Source organism: Pseudophryne corroboree, chromosome 12 (genome assembly GCF_028390025.1).
Source record: "Pseudophryne corroboree isolate aPseCor3 chromosome 12, aPseCor3.hap2, whole genome shotgun sequence".
Taxonomy (NCBI): domain Eukaryota; kingdom Metazoa; phylum Chordata; class Amphibia; order Anura; family Myobatrachidae; genus Pseudophryne; species Pseudophryne corroboree.
Genome location: NC_086455.1, coordinates 89004431 through 89020026, shown reverse-complemented (window position 1 = coordinate 89020026; position 15596 = coordinate 89004431). Strand labels below are relative to the sequence as shown.

Below are 15596 nucleotides of genomic sequence, written 5' to 3'. Positions count from 1 at the left end.
AACCAAGCGTGCCCCGGCCGGCAGTCTGACTCCCAGAAACCGGTCCGTTTAACTACCTGCTGGGGAGTTAGTTGTTGGAATAAAATTAAGTTGAAGTGAACCCGGGTTTATTTAAGACAGGGCTCATTGTTTTGCTTTTCGTGTTGGGTGCTTCCTCTAGAGAATTGTTCTGATTGGACAATGTCCGGTCAGTGGGATGGTACAGTAACCAGTTTAATGTTTAACCCCTATTGGGTAGGAAAATAGAGAAACCAGGGGGAGAGGGGGGGGGGGGGGGGGGAAGACCTCAGGTTTACTTTTTTTAATGGGTGATCCTGGGTGATGGTGAGTAAGAGAACTATACTGATTAAGAGTTGCTGTTGGAAATATAAAGAGAAAGGAGAAGATATAGAGTAAAATAAGTTGAAAGTGAAATTTTATGATTCGATAATATAGATATGATTGTAAATTAAATTAGAATAGTAGGATGGGTGTGAGAGATAATAAATAAATAAATAAAAGAAAACAGTAAATGACCAAATTTTGACTGGGGATTGGGTGAATATAAATAAATTCTACCCATATGGGTGGGAGTGAGAAATTTTGACTGGGGGTTGAGTGAAAATAAATAAATAAATTCTACCCATATGGGTGGGAGTGAGAAATCGTGGATTGTGTCTGGAAGACATAGAGTATATGTGTATGAGGATGTATTGTTGGGAGTGAAATAGAGTGTATATTATATGTAATTAAGGAATGATGATATTGGAAGGAAGAGGGAGGGGATGATGAGTAAGGTGGTGACACAGGGTGAAGGTGATGGCAAGTGTAGAAATAATTCTTAGGATATTGGTAGTATTGGGTTATTAACTGGAAAAAGAGATAGACGTGTAGTGCAGTGATAGCTTTTTAATTATTATTGGTATGTATGGGTTAATGTGTCAATACTTTCTGGGTGTGGACATGGGGAGTATACTTAGTGGTCATGACATTAAAGAGTCCATGATTGGTGTGTGGTGAAAAGACCTGGGTGAGGTGAATAATTGTGCTGCATGGGACGTGATGCAGAGAGGAAAGGGGGGGGGGGAGGAGGAAGGTGCTGTAGGGGGGGGGGGGAGGGAGGGAAAAAGGGGGAGGGTACTGCTGTGGATAACTTAAGGCAGGTTAGTAGGTATGGTCTAGTGAGTGAATATTAATGTTACTGTGAGAGGGGAGAGCAGTTAGATGACATGAGGAGTAGAGTGACAAGTATAGGCATTGGGTTAAAAGCTCGGTCGTATTTAAAGAAAAGCACTGTAATTTATGCTCTCATTGAGGCCCATTGGTTTATAAGTCGGCACAAGAAGCAGGATGGCGTTGGCAGAAGCCACAAGGATTCTCCGATGGGCGGAGTATCACGTGCTAACACTGTCAGTAGTGTTCATTCCGGGTGTGGAAATCTAGGAAGCAGACTTCCTCAGCAGGCACGACCTCCACCCGGGAGAGTGGGGACTTCATCCAGAAGTCTTCACGCAGATTGTGAACCGTTGGGAACGGCTACAGGTGGACATGATGGCGTCCCGCCTCAACAAAAAGCTAAAAAAGTATTGCGCCAGGTCAAGAGACCCTCAGGCGATAGCTGTGGACGCACTAGTGACACCGTGGGTGTACCAGTCGGTTTATGTGTTCCCTCCTCTTCCTCTCATACCCAAGGTACTGAGGACAGTAAGTAAAAGAGGAGTAAGAACTATACTCGTATTCCGGATTGGCCAAGAAGAACTTGGTACCCAGAACTACAAGAAATGATCTCGGAGGACCCATGGCCTCTATCTCTCAGACAGGACCTGTTACTGCAGGGGACCTGTCTGTTCCAAGACTTACCGCGGCTGCGTTTGAAGGCTTGGCGGATGAACGCCGGATCCTAACGGAAAAGGGCGTTCCAGATGAAGTGATTCCTACGCTGTTAAAGGCTAGGAAAGACGCTGCCTGAAGTTCAGATGTTGTTAAGGGAGTGCTGCATATTCAGCCCCCTTTTGTGCCTCCAGTGGCACCTTGGGATCTCAACGTAGTGTTGGATTTCCTAAAATCACATTGTTTGAGCCACATCAGAACGTGGAGTTGAAGTATCTCACGTGGAAAGTGGTCATATATATTTGGCCTTGGCTTCGGCTAGGCGTGTGTCAGAATTGGCGGCTTTGTCATGTGAAAGCCCTTATCTGATCTTCCATAGGGACAGGGCAGAATTGAGGATTCGTCCCCAATTTCTCCCTAAGGTGGTATCAGCGTTTCATTTGAACCAACCTATTGTGGTGCCTGCGGCTACTCGGGACTTGGAGGCCTCCAAGTTGCTGGATGTAGTCCGGGCCCTGAAAATCTATGTTTCCAGGACGGCTAGAGTCAGAAATACTGACTCGCTGTTTATCCTGTATGCACCCAACAAGCTGGGTGCTCCTGCTTCTAAGCAGACTATTGCTCGCTGGATCTGTAGCACGATTCAACTTACACATTCTGCGGCTGGACTGCCGCATCCTAAATCAGTAAAAGCCCATTCCACGAGGAAGGGGGCTCTTCTTGGGCGGCTGCCCAAGGGGTCTCAGCATTACAACTTTGCCAAGCTGCTACCTGGTCGGGGTCAAACACGTTGGCAAAATTCTACAAGTTTGATACCCTGGCTGAGGAGGACCTTGCGTTTGCTCATGCGGTGCTGCAGAGTTATCCGCACTCTCCCGCCCGTTTGGGAGCTTTGGTATAATCCCCATGGTCCTTACGGAGTACCCAGCATCCACTAGGACGTCAGAGAAAATAAGAATTTACTCACCGGTAATTCTATTTCTCGTAGTCCGTAGTGGATGGTGGGAGCCCGTCCCAAGTGCGGATTTTCTGCAATACTTGTATATAGTTATTGCTTAACTAAAGGGTTATTGTTATGAGCCATCTGTTCAGTGAGGCTCAGTTGTTATTCATACTGTTAACTGGGTATAGTTATCACGAGATGTACGGTGTGATTGGTGTGGCTGGTATGAGTCTTACCCTGGATTCCAAATCCTTTCCTTGTAGTGTCAGCTCTTCCGGGCACAGTTTCCCTAACTGAGGTCTGGAGGAGGGGCATAGAGGGAGGAGCTAGTGCACACCAGATAGTACCTAATCTTTCTTTTAGAGTGCCCAGTCTCCTGCGGAGCCCGTCTATTCCCCATGGTCCTTACGGAGTACCCAGCATCCACTACGGACTACGAGAAATAGAATTACCGGTGAGTAAATTCTTATTTTTGCATTTGTTGTCATTATTCACCTTGTATTGTTGCTTGTGTTCAGTTTTATCTTGTATAGTCACATATTCAATTTTAGTAAAGTCATTGTTATTTAAACTGTTCTGCTGACATTGTTTATTACTTTTACCTATGGAATTTAACATACTAATGCCCTTATTTATCAATGAGTGATACATTTCACTGTGAGTGATAAATTTCACCAACCAATCCACTCCTGTGTCATTTTTCAAACCCAGCCGGTGACATGGAAGTTAGGAGCTGATTGGCTGGTGCAATTTATCACTTACAGTGAAATTTATCACTCATTGATAAGTAAGGGCATATATAATAAAAAGCCAAGACTGCTCCTCACCTCTGCTATGTGTGCTGGTGGCCACTAGAGTCCGCCACACGGAACAAATGATTCCTTTGTGTGCAGGAAGCTGACACAGCTCAAAGTGAAACTAATACTGCAGGGAGATAATGCAGCCTCCTACTCTACTGCTGCTAATATTAATAATACTGCTCTGACTGTTTCACACTTGCTGCATACAGAGAGAGGGGGCTGGTGAGAGAGAGTTGTGGGTAGGAGCAGGGGGTGGAGAGTGGAGTATGGACAGATAGGGACTGGGGAGAAAGAAAGAGGGCAGGAGGTTTGGGGCAGATAGGGCCTGGGGAGAGCGGGGTTATGGCAGATAGGGCATGGGGTAGACTGAGGGGGAGGGGTTGGGTTAGACAGCGACTGTGGAGAGAGTGGAGTGGTAGGGGCAGACAGGGACAGTGGAGAGAGAGATGCAGATGTTTTCAATATAGTCACATCTGTGTGACATGAACACACAAACACACACACTCCCTATGTACACTGCACCCCTAGACCTTGTAATGCCCCTATATACACTGCACCCCCATCCTCTACCATATTCTGTACCCCCCACCATATATTGTCCCTATGTACACACTGCACCCACATACCCCTCCATATAGTGCCCCCTATATACAGGGCACCCCCTCCTCCGTATACTGCTCCCGCCATATACCGCATACTCTGTAACCCCTCCTCCATATACTATGCTGCGACCCCAGGTTACTTGCCATCCCATGACTCGGCAACAAGTAGCAGCAATAACCAGGAAACAGATGCAGTACCCACCAGATGGTCCTACGGTGCCCAGAGTGGTGGCATCCAGGACACGTGTGGCCACTTACCAGTGGATGGAGAAGGTGAATCAGACTGGCAGGAAGAGGAGAAACGCTGTGTCGGGTGAGCAGTGCAGTGACCGGGAGGAAGAGGGGTTGGTGCAGGGTCTTAAGGATAATGAGGAGGAGGAGGCAGATAAATGGCTCACTTGCTTTATATATACTGCGCACTGACGGAGGGGCCTCTGGACTGGCTGGGAACTGTGTGGTGACTGGTGAGCTTTCACGTGCCAGCACTGGTGTATATAGTGCAGCATCATTATAGCCTGCCCATTACAGATATATAGCATCTATATTTATAAAAGGTTAACGCCACACACACACACACTCACACTCAGCATGACATAACACCGGCTCCCAGCAGCAGGACTTCCAAAACCAGGCAGCTCCTGTGTGAGCAGCGACCGCCCTCCTAATATAATCGGGCCCTGGTGTCCGTCATTTTGGGCTTTTAATATTGACACTGCATTAACACCATAAGACATCACAACACCCAAGTGGTTGAGCACAGTATATTTCTTATTTGTCATGTGTGTCATAGGTAGGGTCACCTATAAGTACGGCAGCTCACCCAATTCCTTAGATGAGCCAGATCAGTGCGTAGGTAAAACACCCTTTGTTCACTATATAGGGGTTATCAAACCTACTATGAAGCTTTGTGAGTAATTGAATTGTTCTAACATTTGTATTTATTTAATCAGCACCACTATAGTGTAGTAGCAGCCTATATACCTACTAGTGCACCTTACTTACCATCCTGTTTTACTATTAAAAGTTTATCTTTGTTAATTTCATAACCTAAACCACAAGAGGTTTAGAAATGCAACGGGGAACACAGTAATATGTAATGTAAGATTATTACTCATCTGTTGCCTCATTTGTGCCAGACGTGTGGTTCTCTAGATGTAATACCAACCTCACTGTCCTGCTTCTGGATCCTGAGCTCTTAGTAACATCAGTGTTTGCACTTAAACAAGCATATAATTATATGCCTGTGGTAATGAGTATGTTTGGCGCCGCCCCACAGCTGAAAGGGTTGGGATCAAATAAACTAAATTAGTGGACAAGATTCTCTAGGAGTATTTTGAAATCCTTGAGCACAGTAAGGCTTGATGTATAGATTAAAGTTAAGTGAAAGATTTGACAAATGATCCTGCATAGTATTACGATTTTATGAACCAAGAAACGATCTCAAGAGCGTTTACAGTAGTGAATTATCATTGCACCCAGAATGATGATCTCTCCCAAAGATCATCATGGTGATATCATGTCTCCTTATTATACACTGTAAAATAATCGTGCTACATACAACATTTTCAGCATAATTGCTTATCTTATTCCGACAAAGCAGCAGCCAAATCAGGTGTACAGATCCAACTGGTTTTAGAACGATAGTCGGCCCTGGGTGCTCAGATTACTGAACCCAACGCTTGGAAATCAGCTATTAGGCCCTATTATTGCATAGCTGATAAATTATAAATAAGGTGAGAATAATTATTCAAAAATGGTATAACAAGCAGAGAAGTGGTACACCTTATTATAATTTACCTTTCAATCCCTGTCGCATCAGTTGATCATTGATGTTTACTATTTTTTAATAAATTCATCTGGAAGAGCAATTAATGCAGATTTTGCCACATTGTATATGTGTTATTCTTGCCTTTGTCACCCTTCCCAGGTTGCTATAATTCGAGATCGATTATGTCAGCTAGTGTCAAAACTGCAGTTTGCTATAACTGTTCTGCTGACATCCTGGACTGAGAAGAAACAAAGGCGGAAAATGACCAGCAGCCTAATTACAGTGAACATCATCTTCTTCCCCCTGGTGCTGACCCTCATTATCCTCTCTGCCCTGCTCTCCTCTCCTGTGCTGGCCCTCTTCACTCTCCCTGTGTTCCTGGTTGGATTCCCTCGGCCTATTCGCAGTTGGCCGGGCGCTGTAGGCTCTGCAGCATGTGTCTGTTCTGATACAGTCTATTACCAGCAAATGGTTCCAGGATTTGCTTTTGCTTTGCAGTCTGCATTTGCTTCAGGTAGTCTCGGTAGGTGTGAACACTTTATAAAAAATATGCCACAGTAGTTTTACTGTGTTTCCCAAGAGTCCTCTTATGTAATATATATCCACATTATGCTATACGTAGGGACTGGGTTATTTAACATGTGTGACTTGTCTTTATCGTGCTTACATTAGCTGACCTACCTGGTTCTCCTCTTCTTGGACTTGTGTTCCCTAAGCATTTCCCACATTAAGGGGGTATTCAATTAAGTGCCGTTTTTTCAAATGGTCGAAAAAACAGCACTAATTCAACAAAGGGCATTCAATTGCAGGCATTTTCACCCATGCTGTTTCACTTTTTTTTTTTGTCAAATCGGCATGGGTGAAAATTGTGCCAAAAACGGGTGAAAATGTCTGCAATTTCACCAAAACACGTGTATCAGCGGCAAATTTGCAGATACACGTGGTTTTCGCCAGTACCGGATTTTTCAACCAGTCGAAAAAATGACAGGCATTGAATCGGTCAAATCTAAATTTGACCTAGAAACAGGTGAAAAGTGCAGTTTTTTCGACTGGTCGTAGAAATGTCACTAATTGAATACACCCGTATGAATCTAATACCCTAAACAGAGCCATTCTGGTTAAGTTTCTATGTAACCGGTTACAATACCTTGGCCATGTGGCATTACACCTGGCAAAGTCATCTTGGCAAATTTATATGTTTATAATCAATATGGACTTGATAGCTTTTCGGTACAATGGTGGCAGATGACAGGTGGGAAGCCCTGATCTATAGCAAATGTTATTCTTTTGGTACTATTCCTTCTGGTACAGGTTGAGTATCCCTTATCCAAAATGCTTGGGACCAGAGGTATTTTGGATATCGGATTTTTCCGTATTTTGGAATAATTGCATAGCATAATGAGATATCATGGTGATGGGACATAAATCTAAGCACAGAATACATTTATGTTTCATATACACTTTATACACACAGCCTGAAGGTCATTTTAGCCAATATTTTTTGTAACTTTGTGCATTAAACAAAGTGTGTGTACACTCACACAATTCATTTAGGTTTCATATACACCTTATACACACAGCCTGAAGGTCATTTAATACAATATTTGTAATAACTTTGTGTATTAAACAAAGTTTGTGTACATTGAGCCATCAAAAAACAAAGTTTTCACTATCTCACTCTCATTCAAAAAAGTCTGTATTTCGGAATATTTGGATATGGGATACTCAACCTGTACTGTTTTCAGAGCAGTCACACCTATTCTATTATCATTATCGTACAGTGTTTGCTAGTGTAATATACTGGATATAGCATAAAAAGATAAACCAAACTTAGATGATATTTAATAACTAACTAATCTAATTCCATAAAACGTGCAAGACCTTCCCTTTTTTTATTTTTTATTTAAATATACTTTATCAAGAAAACAAGACATACAAGAATATATTTATACTGCAGTAAGAAAAAGAAGAAAAGTTAACAAAAGCAATACAGTATTAGGAACAGCAAATAGTATTTCCAGGGTACAGATCACGAGTGAACAATCATGAGCACACAATAACATCACGGTCCATAGACACAGAAGTAACCGTCATCTCTAGGATCGGGGATATGATCTGTCCTGGGGTGGAAAAGTAGAAGGTATGGGTCAGCCCATAATAAAGGGGATAACTATAGATTAGTTTGTACTGCGTAAGCAAAAACAAAAACCAGCTGACACAAAGGTCAGGGGCTAGAAGAAAAGGCCCCCTATCAAGGAGCTCAAGATTGTACCATGTGGTAAGTTGAAAACATGTCCGCAGAGAGTCTTTAACAGTTGAGGAAAGTGTATGTACATAGAGCAGCCAGATATCAAAACCAATTTTTGATCAGGCGCTCCTTATGCAGAGATGTTTCAATCATCATGAAAATAAATATAATTCTAGGGTGCACTAATGTTAATGGGAGTGGGTCAGGCGAAAACCCCTGTGATACCGTGGGTTTCTTGGCTGCTGCAGCCAACTTGGCTAATAGCATTTTTTGGCCCTTAGGAAGTTGGGTCCTACTGACCTTGGACTGAATGTTCCATAACCTTCCCTTTTTCTTGCAAGAGCCACTTCGGCAAGTTTTTGTAAAGACTGCGAGCAAGTGATACAGAATGTAGACTTTAATGCTGTGGGAAATGTCAGCATTCACAAATAAGATCTACTGTAGATGCTTTTAACTTACACACTGTGCTGCAAAGGGCCATGGAACCAAATGTAAACTGCTTATATAGAAGTGCTAATGGTAACATTCAGAAATCATATACACAAACATCACAGAAACCATTAACATATGACATGGGGCTTTTTCTCTGCATCCCGGATGTTTTGTCTGTAAGTGCATTGCTGAATAGAACAACAGAATAAAACAGGGAATTGCTTGTCAGGTTCTAATGACTCACTGCAAAGATTGTGTAGCTTTAACTGTTATGGATCAAAGGGTCAACATGGATTAGGTCGACAGTCGATAGGTCGACCACTATTGGTCGACACTGACATGGTCAACATGGGTAAAAGGTCAACACATTAAAATGGTCGATATGGGGGTAGGATGACAAATAAAAGGTAATCGTGACTTTTTAAATCTTTTTTGATCTTGTTTCTTGCATAACAAGACCAGGAACCTCAATTAGTTCATCGTGTCCCCTTGCATGGCTCGCTTCACTCCCCATGCTGCGGACAAGGTGCCTCGCTCTGCATCGCTGCACTCAGCACAGGTTACTATTCCCAATCATAGTCCGCAAGGATGGTAAAGTATGAAAAAGTAATAAAAAAACATTTTATTTTTTTGTTAAGTCATGTCGACATTTGCATGTGTCGACCTGTCCAGCAGCAACCGATTTACTGTGTTGACCTTTTTCCCATGTCGACATGTCCATGTCGACCAATAGTGGTTGGCCTATTGACTGTCGCCCTAATCCATGTCGATCTACCATCCGGATACTCCTTAACTCAACCAATAACCCTACTGGTACTATGAAGTGTCTGGTGCTGTGGCGTGGTAACATAAGCTTATACTGTAGTAATTGTCATGATCATTTTCAGATAGATTACTTTTGTACAGTATGTTACATTTCTTTGCCTTTTTTGCAGTTTGCTTCAACCTAAAATAGGGACAACAGTCACACCAATATCCAAGCAACAAATAGCATTACACAGCACTTATACGCACAAGACATACAATATACAGTACTATACCTCTGACACCACAAGTCAGTATACATGATTAGGCATTTTTCACATAGTGTTTTTTTTTGTAAACTTAACTCCATTTTTAAAAGCCACATACTGTAAATCGACATTCACCCTGGCGTTTGGCAAAAGAGTTTGAGGCTTTTAGACATCTTGTTTTCTAACTGGTTTACTTGCGTCTCCATGGCGCGTTGTCACAGCACATGCAGAAAGTATGACAATCAGGCACGAATGCCACTCTCATCTTTCATGTCCTGTTCTCAATGTTAGGAATGGCAGCTTCATAGATTATATTACACACAGGCCCATTAGAAGTAATGTTGCATTTAAACAGCAATAGGGTTCTATAACCCCTTCCTTCCTGACCTGCTCCTCCGCACCAGTGTCAAAAGAAATAAAATCCTTTGAATGGAAGTCTGTCAGTCCAGCTGTTTTGTCTTTAAAGTGGAAAGGTGCCAGTATAGTCACACGGTTGCTATTTATAGTGAACGGGCTGACAAAGGGAATTTCTCCCCGAAACATTGCACTTATGTTGTGTGTTTGCTGAATAAATATAAAGAATATCTCTATTCATGTATCTTCCTTTCTGATGGATCAGGGTGTAGCAATCACGGCTACTTGACTGAGCCCCTCATACGTTCCAACAAATGCATTGTGAATGTTACACAGTTCCTTTTATATTCTACACAGCGGGCGCTGCTACAGTATTCTAATATACTGTACAATAGAACCTTCTGCTCCTGCTAATATTTTCATTAATAGCACACTGCACTAGGTAAATGATTATGCCACAGGTCACTCTCCGGGTGTAGGAACTACCCCGACCTCGCACTCTGGGGGTAATTCAGACCTGATCGTAGCAGTAAATTTGTTAGCAGTTGCGCAAAACCATGTGCACTGCAGGGGGGGCAGATATAATATTTGCAGAGAGAGTTAGATTTGGGGGGGTTATTTTGTTTCCGTGCAGAGTAAATACTGCCTGCTTTATTTTTATACATAAAGAGTAGCATACAATTTGAAAAGTTACCTTGATTTTAAGCTAATTTAATTATTATTTGACTGGTCTTGTTTTTCCCCTTGGTTCTATCAGTGTTTCTTGGTTAGTGAGTGAGCCACTGAACCAATTTGCCATTTTAGCACTTTGAAATCCGTATTTAGCGTCAGTGGAATGGCTGGTGATTTGCATATTAGTCCTTTTGTGTAAAATTAACAATTTATATGGGTTGGTTTTGCGTGACCGGCGGTTGGGAGGCCGCATGTCTCCATACCGACGACCGGATAAGCATGCCGATCGTCGGGCTGTTCAGTGGTCATTATCCCGGCGTCGGTATAGTGACCGGCGGTAACATAACCGCAATTCCATTTACATAGGTGTAGAATACTGTACTTACCAATACTGTTGTAGGTAAAAATGTTGTGAAATTTTAAAATCTATATATAATCTCATTACAGGAATTGTTACTCCAGGTTCCCACTTCCTTTGCCGTTTTCAAGATCGACTAATATGGCTGCTAGTACTTGAAAGGGGTTACACTTATTGTTGTGTAAACATTAAGGTAAGCCTCATTATGTTTAATTAAAAGTACGATACTGACAGACCAGGATTTCTTTTGCACATAGGAACAACGTTTTCCCCTATTATCTTTGTTTTGTATGGTTTAATTATTTCTGGAGAAATTGATGGTCTGTATAAGAGAGATGAAAGGAACAGAGAGGCAGAAAAAGAAGATGGTGGAGGTGGTGGGAGGGGGGGGGGGGGGGTACAGGCAGAAAAAGGAAATACAATCCAGGCAATGCCAGGCATTACAGCTCATAAATAGATACATAAATCATACCTCACAATATTGTCACACATGGAAGAGGGACCTCTCGTGCGCCTTTGGAGCGCGCTCCCAAAAAGGGGGCGTGGTCTATGGAAAAGGGGGCGTGCAAATTCCCAGAGGTGGGCAAAATACAGGCCCCAGGCTTTGTGCGGATAATCAGGCAATTGGGTCGTGTCCATTGTCTTTTATCCCTCCACAACCTGTATGCGGCCCACCAAGTACTGGAGGATTGCTTGTACTGAGCTGTGTACTCCCGGCTCCATCATTATGCACTGACTACTGGATGAACGTTCTGAGGCAGTGCAGTGCTCTGCAAGAGAACTGTGTACAGACCTTGTGGGTAAGTCAGAGTTGATCGCAGCAGCAAATTTGTAAGCAGTTGGGCAAAACCATGTGCACTGCAGGTGGGGCAGATATAACATTTGCAGAGAGAGGTAGATTTGGGTGGGTTATTTTGTTTCTATGCAGGGTAAATACTGGCTGCTTTATTATTACACTGCAATTTAGATTTCAGTTTGAACACACCCCACCCAAATCCAGCTCTCTCTGCACATATTATATCTGCCCCCCCCTTGCACTGCATATGGTTTGGCCCAACTGCTAACAAATTTGCTCCTGCAATCAACTCTGAATTAGGCCCCATGACCACTTAGTGAAACTTAAGTGGCCCCCAGGCGGATATAATTGGTCTCTTGTACATAATTCTTTCGTGGCGTGGCAAGGTCATAGCAAGCAGTACTGTGATGTTCATGAAACTACAGATGTGTCCGCATACATCTAGCTTCAATGCGCCATGCAGCACAAGATGCCTGGTGTGAGTGAGCTGCCAGGTCTTGTACACCTCTGCTAACTTCGGACGTCTAGGATGCAGAAGGAGACTGTGTTGATTAACTTTATATATGACACTTGTATATTGTGTGTGACTAAGGAGTCTATTTACTAAACCTTGGATGGAGATAAAGTACCATCCAATCAGCGCCTAACTGCCATGCCACAGCCTGGGTTTGAAACATGACAGGAGCTGGTTGGCTGATACTTTATCTCCATCCACTTTATCTCCACCCAAGGCTTAGTAAATAGACCACATAGTCTGTATACGGAGCAGAAGAGGACTTGTATTTCAGAAAAGCTGCGACTGCTACATTGTAGCACTTCGTATGCAGATTCAGAGACTCAGTCACACACAGATGTACATATGTCATATCAAATTAATCAGCACAGCCTCCTTGTACAGATGGAGCCACGATAGTCGTGGTTTCGTCTGTGCCTGGGCGTACAGCGTCTCTGTCCGGGCGGGTGTGTGCGCCCGTGACGGAGATGCGACCCATTCACAAGAATGGGAGACCGTCTCCGGCTAGCCAGGCACGTGTGCCCAGTCAGAAACGCTCTCCCATTCATAGAATGGGAGACCGTCTCTGTGTACTCACGGGATGACTAGGCGGATGGATAGCCTAGTCACGCCGGGAGTGCACGCCTGCGATGGAGCCGCCTCAGACGAGCGCGGCTCCATCTGTACATCCTAGTCGCTTTGCATTGCAAATAAGACACATTTTCTGCAAAAAAAATGCTGACGCAAGAAGATTCTCACGCGACCTGGCGTGCCAAGAGCAGCTGTTTGGTGTGACTGCAGCAAAGATTTATGAGGACATATCTGTAACTGTGTTATGCAATTATCAAGGAAAAGTGATCAACATTCTGTTTTCTTTTCATGTATTAGGGATTAGAGTTACAAGAGACCACTTGCCATACAGCAGAAGCTCGGAGAGTAGATGAAGTTTTTGAAATGGCGTTTGAACAGGCAGAAAACTCTGGACGGTTTGCTCTGAATAACCATTTTGGGAATGTCTTAACACCATGCACTGTTGTTCCAGTCAGAGTGTATTCTGATGCGAGAAACGTCTTGTCTGGCATAATCGACTCACATGAGAACTTGAGACAATTTAAAGATGACTTCATTAAAGTGCTACTATGGGTGCTTATACAAACTTGCTACAAAAAGTCTAAAGCACAAGAGAACACAGATCCAGAACAAAAGGAACCAAGCGAGATTGCCTCATCTGAAAAACACCATGGATCCGTGGATCCACATCCGGTAGAATGTAATGAATCGGCAAAGGAGATGGAAAGTTATAATGAAGACATTGGTGATGAGTGGTCTGATGATGACATATTTGAAATTCTTCCCCATCCAAAGAAAACTGGAATGAAACCAATTGTGGCTGCGACTGCTGATGGGTTTTCTATCCCAGGCAGCATCCAGGCGCCACATGTTGATGTTTATGTAGAGCAAGATGTAGCAGTTGATAAACTTTACTCAGTGGTGGGGTTTGGTCTTCCCGCAAGTGGCAAAGGAAATACAACAAAAGTTGAACATTTCAAAATGGTTGAATTCAACTCCTCCTACTCTAATTTTCTCCGCATACCTCAGGACTGGATTTTTGGTTCTTTACTAAATTTGGAAATGAACGAGATGAAGCACTTGTTTCCAACGGACTGGTATGAGTTTGTTTTGACTCAGTTAGATTTCCACCATTTAAACGAGAAGCCTTCTGTGCTACTCAAGGAAATTATCAGAGACAGATCACTAAGAGACCAGTATATTCAAGCACTGACATCGATTTATTTTGCTTTCTTCATGGAAATTTCATCTCCCAGCTCTGCCTGGCTATTTAGAGCTTATTTGGGTGGTATGCCTTGGTCTGTTTCGCTGGACTGGCTGACTGGAAATGCAGAACTGTTTCAACTCTCACTCAAAGCTTTCAGGTAAAGAGTTTCCGCTCCATAATTATAATTTCTTATGGTGATTAATGTTTGAGTGTTTTTCAATGTATTTTTTTTGTATGCTCACAAACATTTCAGCCTCCGCAAATTGTCCATCTTTTGGGGTTGTATATAGATACAATAAATTCCTCCATTGTTTTCCAAAAAATGTCTGATCTACTGTTGTCAACTCACTGAATGCTAGTCGCGAATGTTGCAACCTGTTCGTGGGAGAGCACGCATCATATGATCCTATGGATTGCAGATGGGTGCTCAGTGTAGGCATTCTAGTCGCAGCAAACAAGTTGCATTTTTGCTAATAGACTCTAGGCTGTACAAGGACACATCTGTAAATGTATTTTTACCTTTCAGTTGTACTTTTGCGGTATTTAGCTACAGTATGTTAAGTAAACTTTTTATTTTATTTACACGTCTCTTATTTAGCTTGTATCTAACCCGTGACCATGAATAGACAAGTGGGTTTTTTTTTTAAAGTGATCCTCATCCCTTCATTTTATTTATATATATGTATATATATATACACACACACACACACACACACACACACACACACCGCAAGTGTGTGTGTGTGTGTGTGTGTGTGTGTGTGTGTGTGTGTGTATATATATATATATATATATATATATATATATAGAGCAAAAGGGATAATCGGCACTCCTTTTCTGTATATAACAGCAACTTGCTCCGGTGCCCTGCTTGCAGATAGCAATGGTAGGAAAACAATGGTAGCCGGCACTCAACGAGACTGAAATAATCACTTGACACAGCAGCTGCTTAAGTCAACGTTTCAGGATTTACTCCTTTTATCAAGACCAACAGCAAAACTGAAAATACAAAACATAAATAGCTTACCTAACACCACGTGAAGATCGTTCACCTCCGCTCTCCGGGACATGCAGTGACGTCATCGGTGCGCGCCGGCGTCCTGCGTCCACAAGGGGCGGTGTAAGTGTGTGTTGTACCCGTCACCATAGAAACACAGCTGTGGATTAAACGCATGTAGACAGTACATACATTAAAGTGTAAAGCGGGTAACTGGAGTCACAACTAAAGCGATATGGTCACTAATGAGTAACCTGGTCAAAAATTATCAGTGTAAATAACAATCGGATCAGTTATATACAGAAGGAAAAAACGGCAGATGGCCATAGGCATATGATTTGTTGCCACGGTGTGGCACTGTCAGGCAGCACGTGCCAAAAGGTAAAAAGGTAAAGGGTTAGTAGACTGCCAAATAAAACAGCACTGGTCAGTGGGACAGAAAGTCTCACTTAAAGTGATAGTGCCCAACCAAAATGCAACAAGTCTAAACCTCATGAATCACAGAAAGCATGTAAACGACAGGATATCATTAAG

General features: G+C 42.8%; 1 protein-coding gene across 2 annotated transcripts in view; it reads left to right on the top strand.

Annotated features, from left to right (window-relative positions):
- Positions 1-15596, top strand: part of PCNX4 (pecanex 4) — a 241290-nt gene that overhangs the window by 174729 nt on the left and 50965 nt on the right. For both annotated transcript variants that reach the window (XM_063947762.1, XM_063947761.1), the window contains 3 exons: positions 6082-6445; positions 11089-11192; positions 13177-14222. In XM_063947762.1, coding sequence (XP_063803832.1) covers positions 6082-6445; positions 11089-11192; positions 13177-14222 — 1514 coding nt within the window. The remainder of the gene's footprint in view (positions 1-6081; positions 6446-11088; positions 11193-13176; positions 14223-15596) is intronic.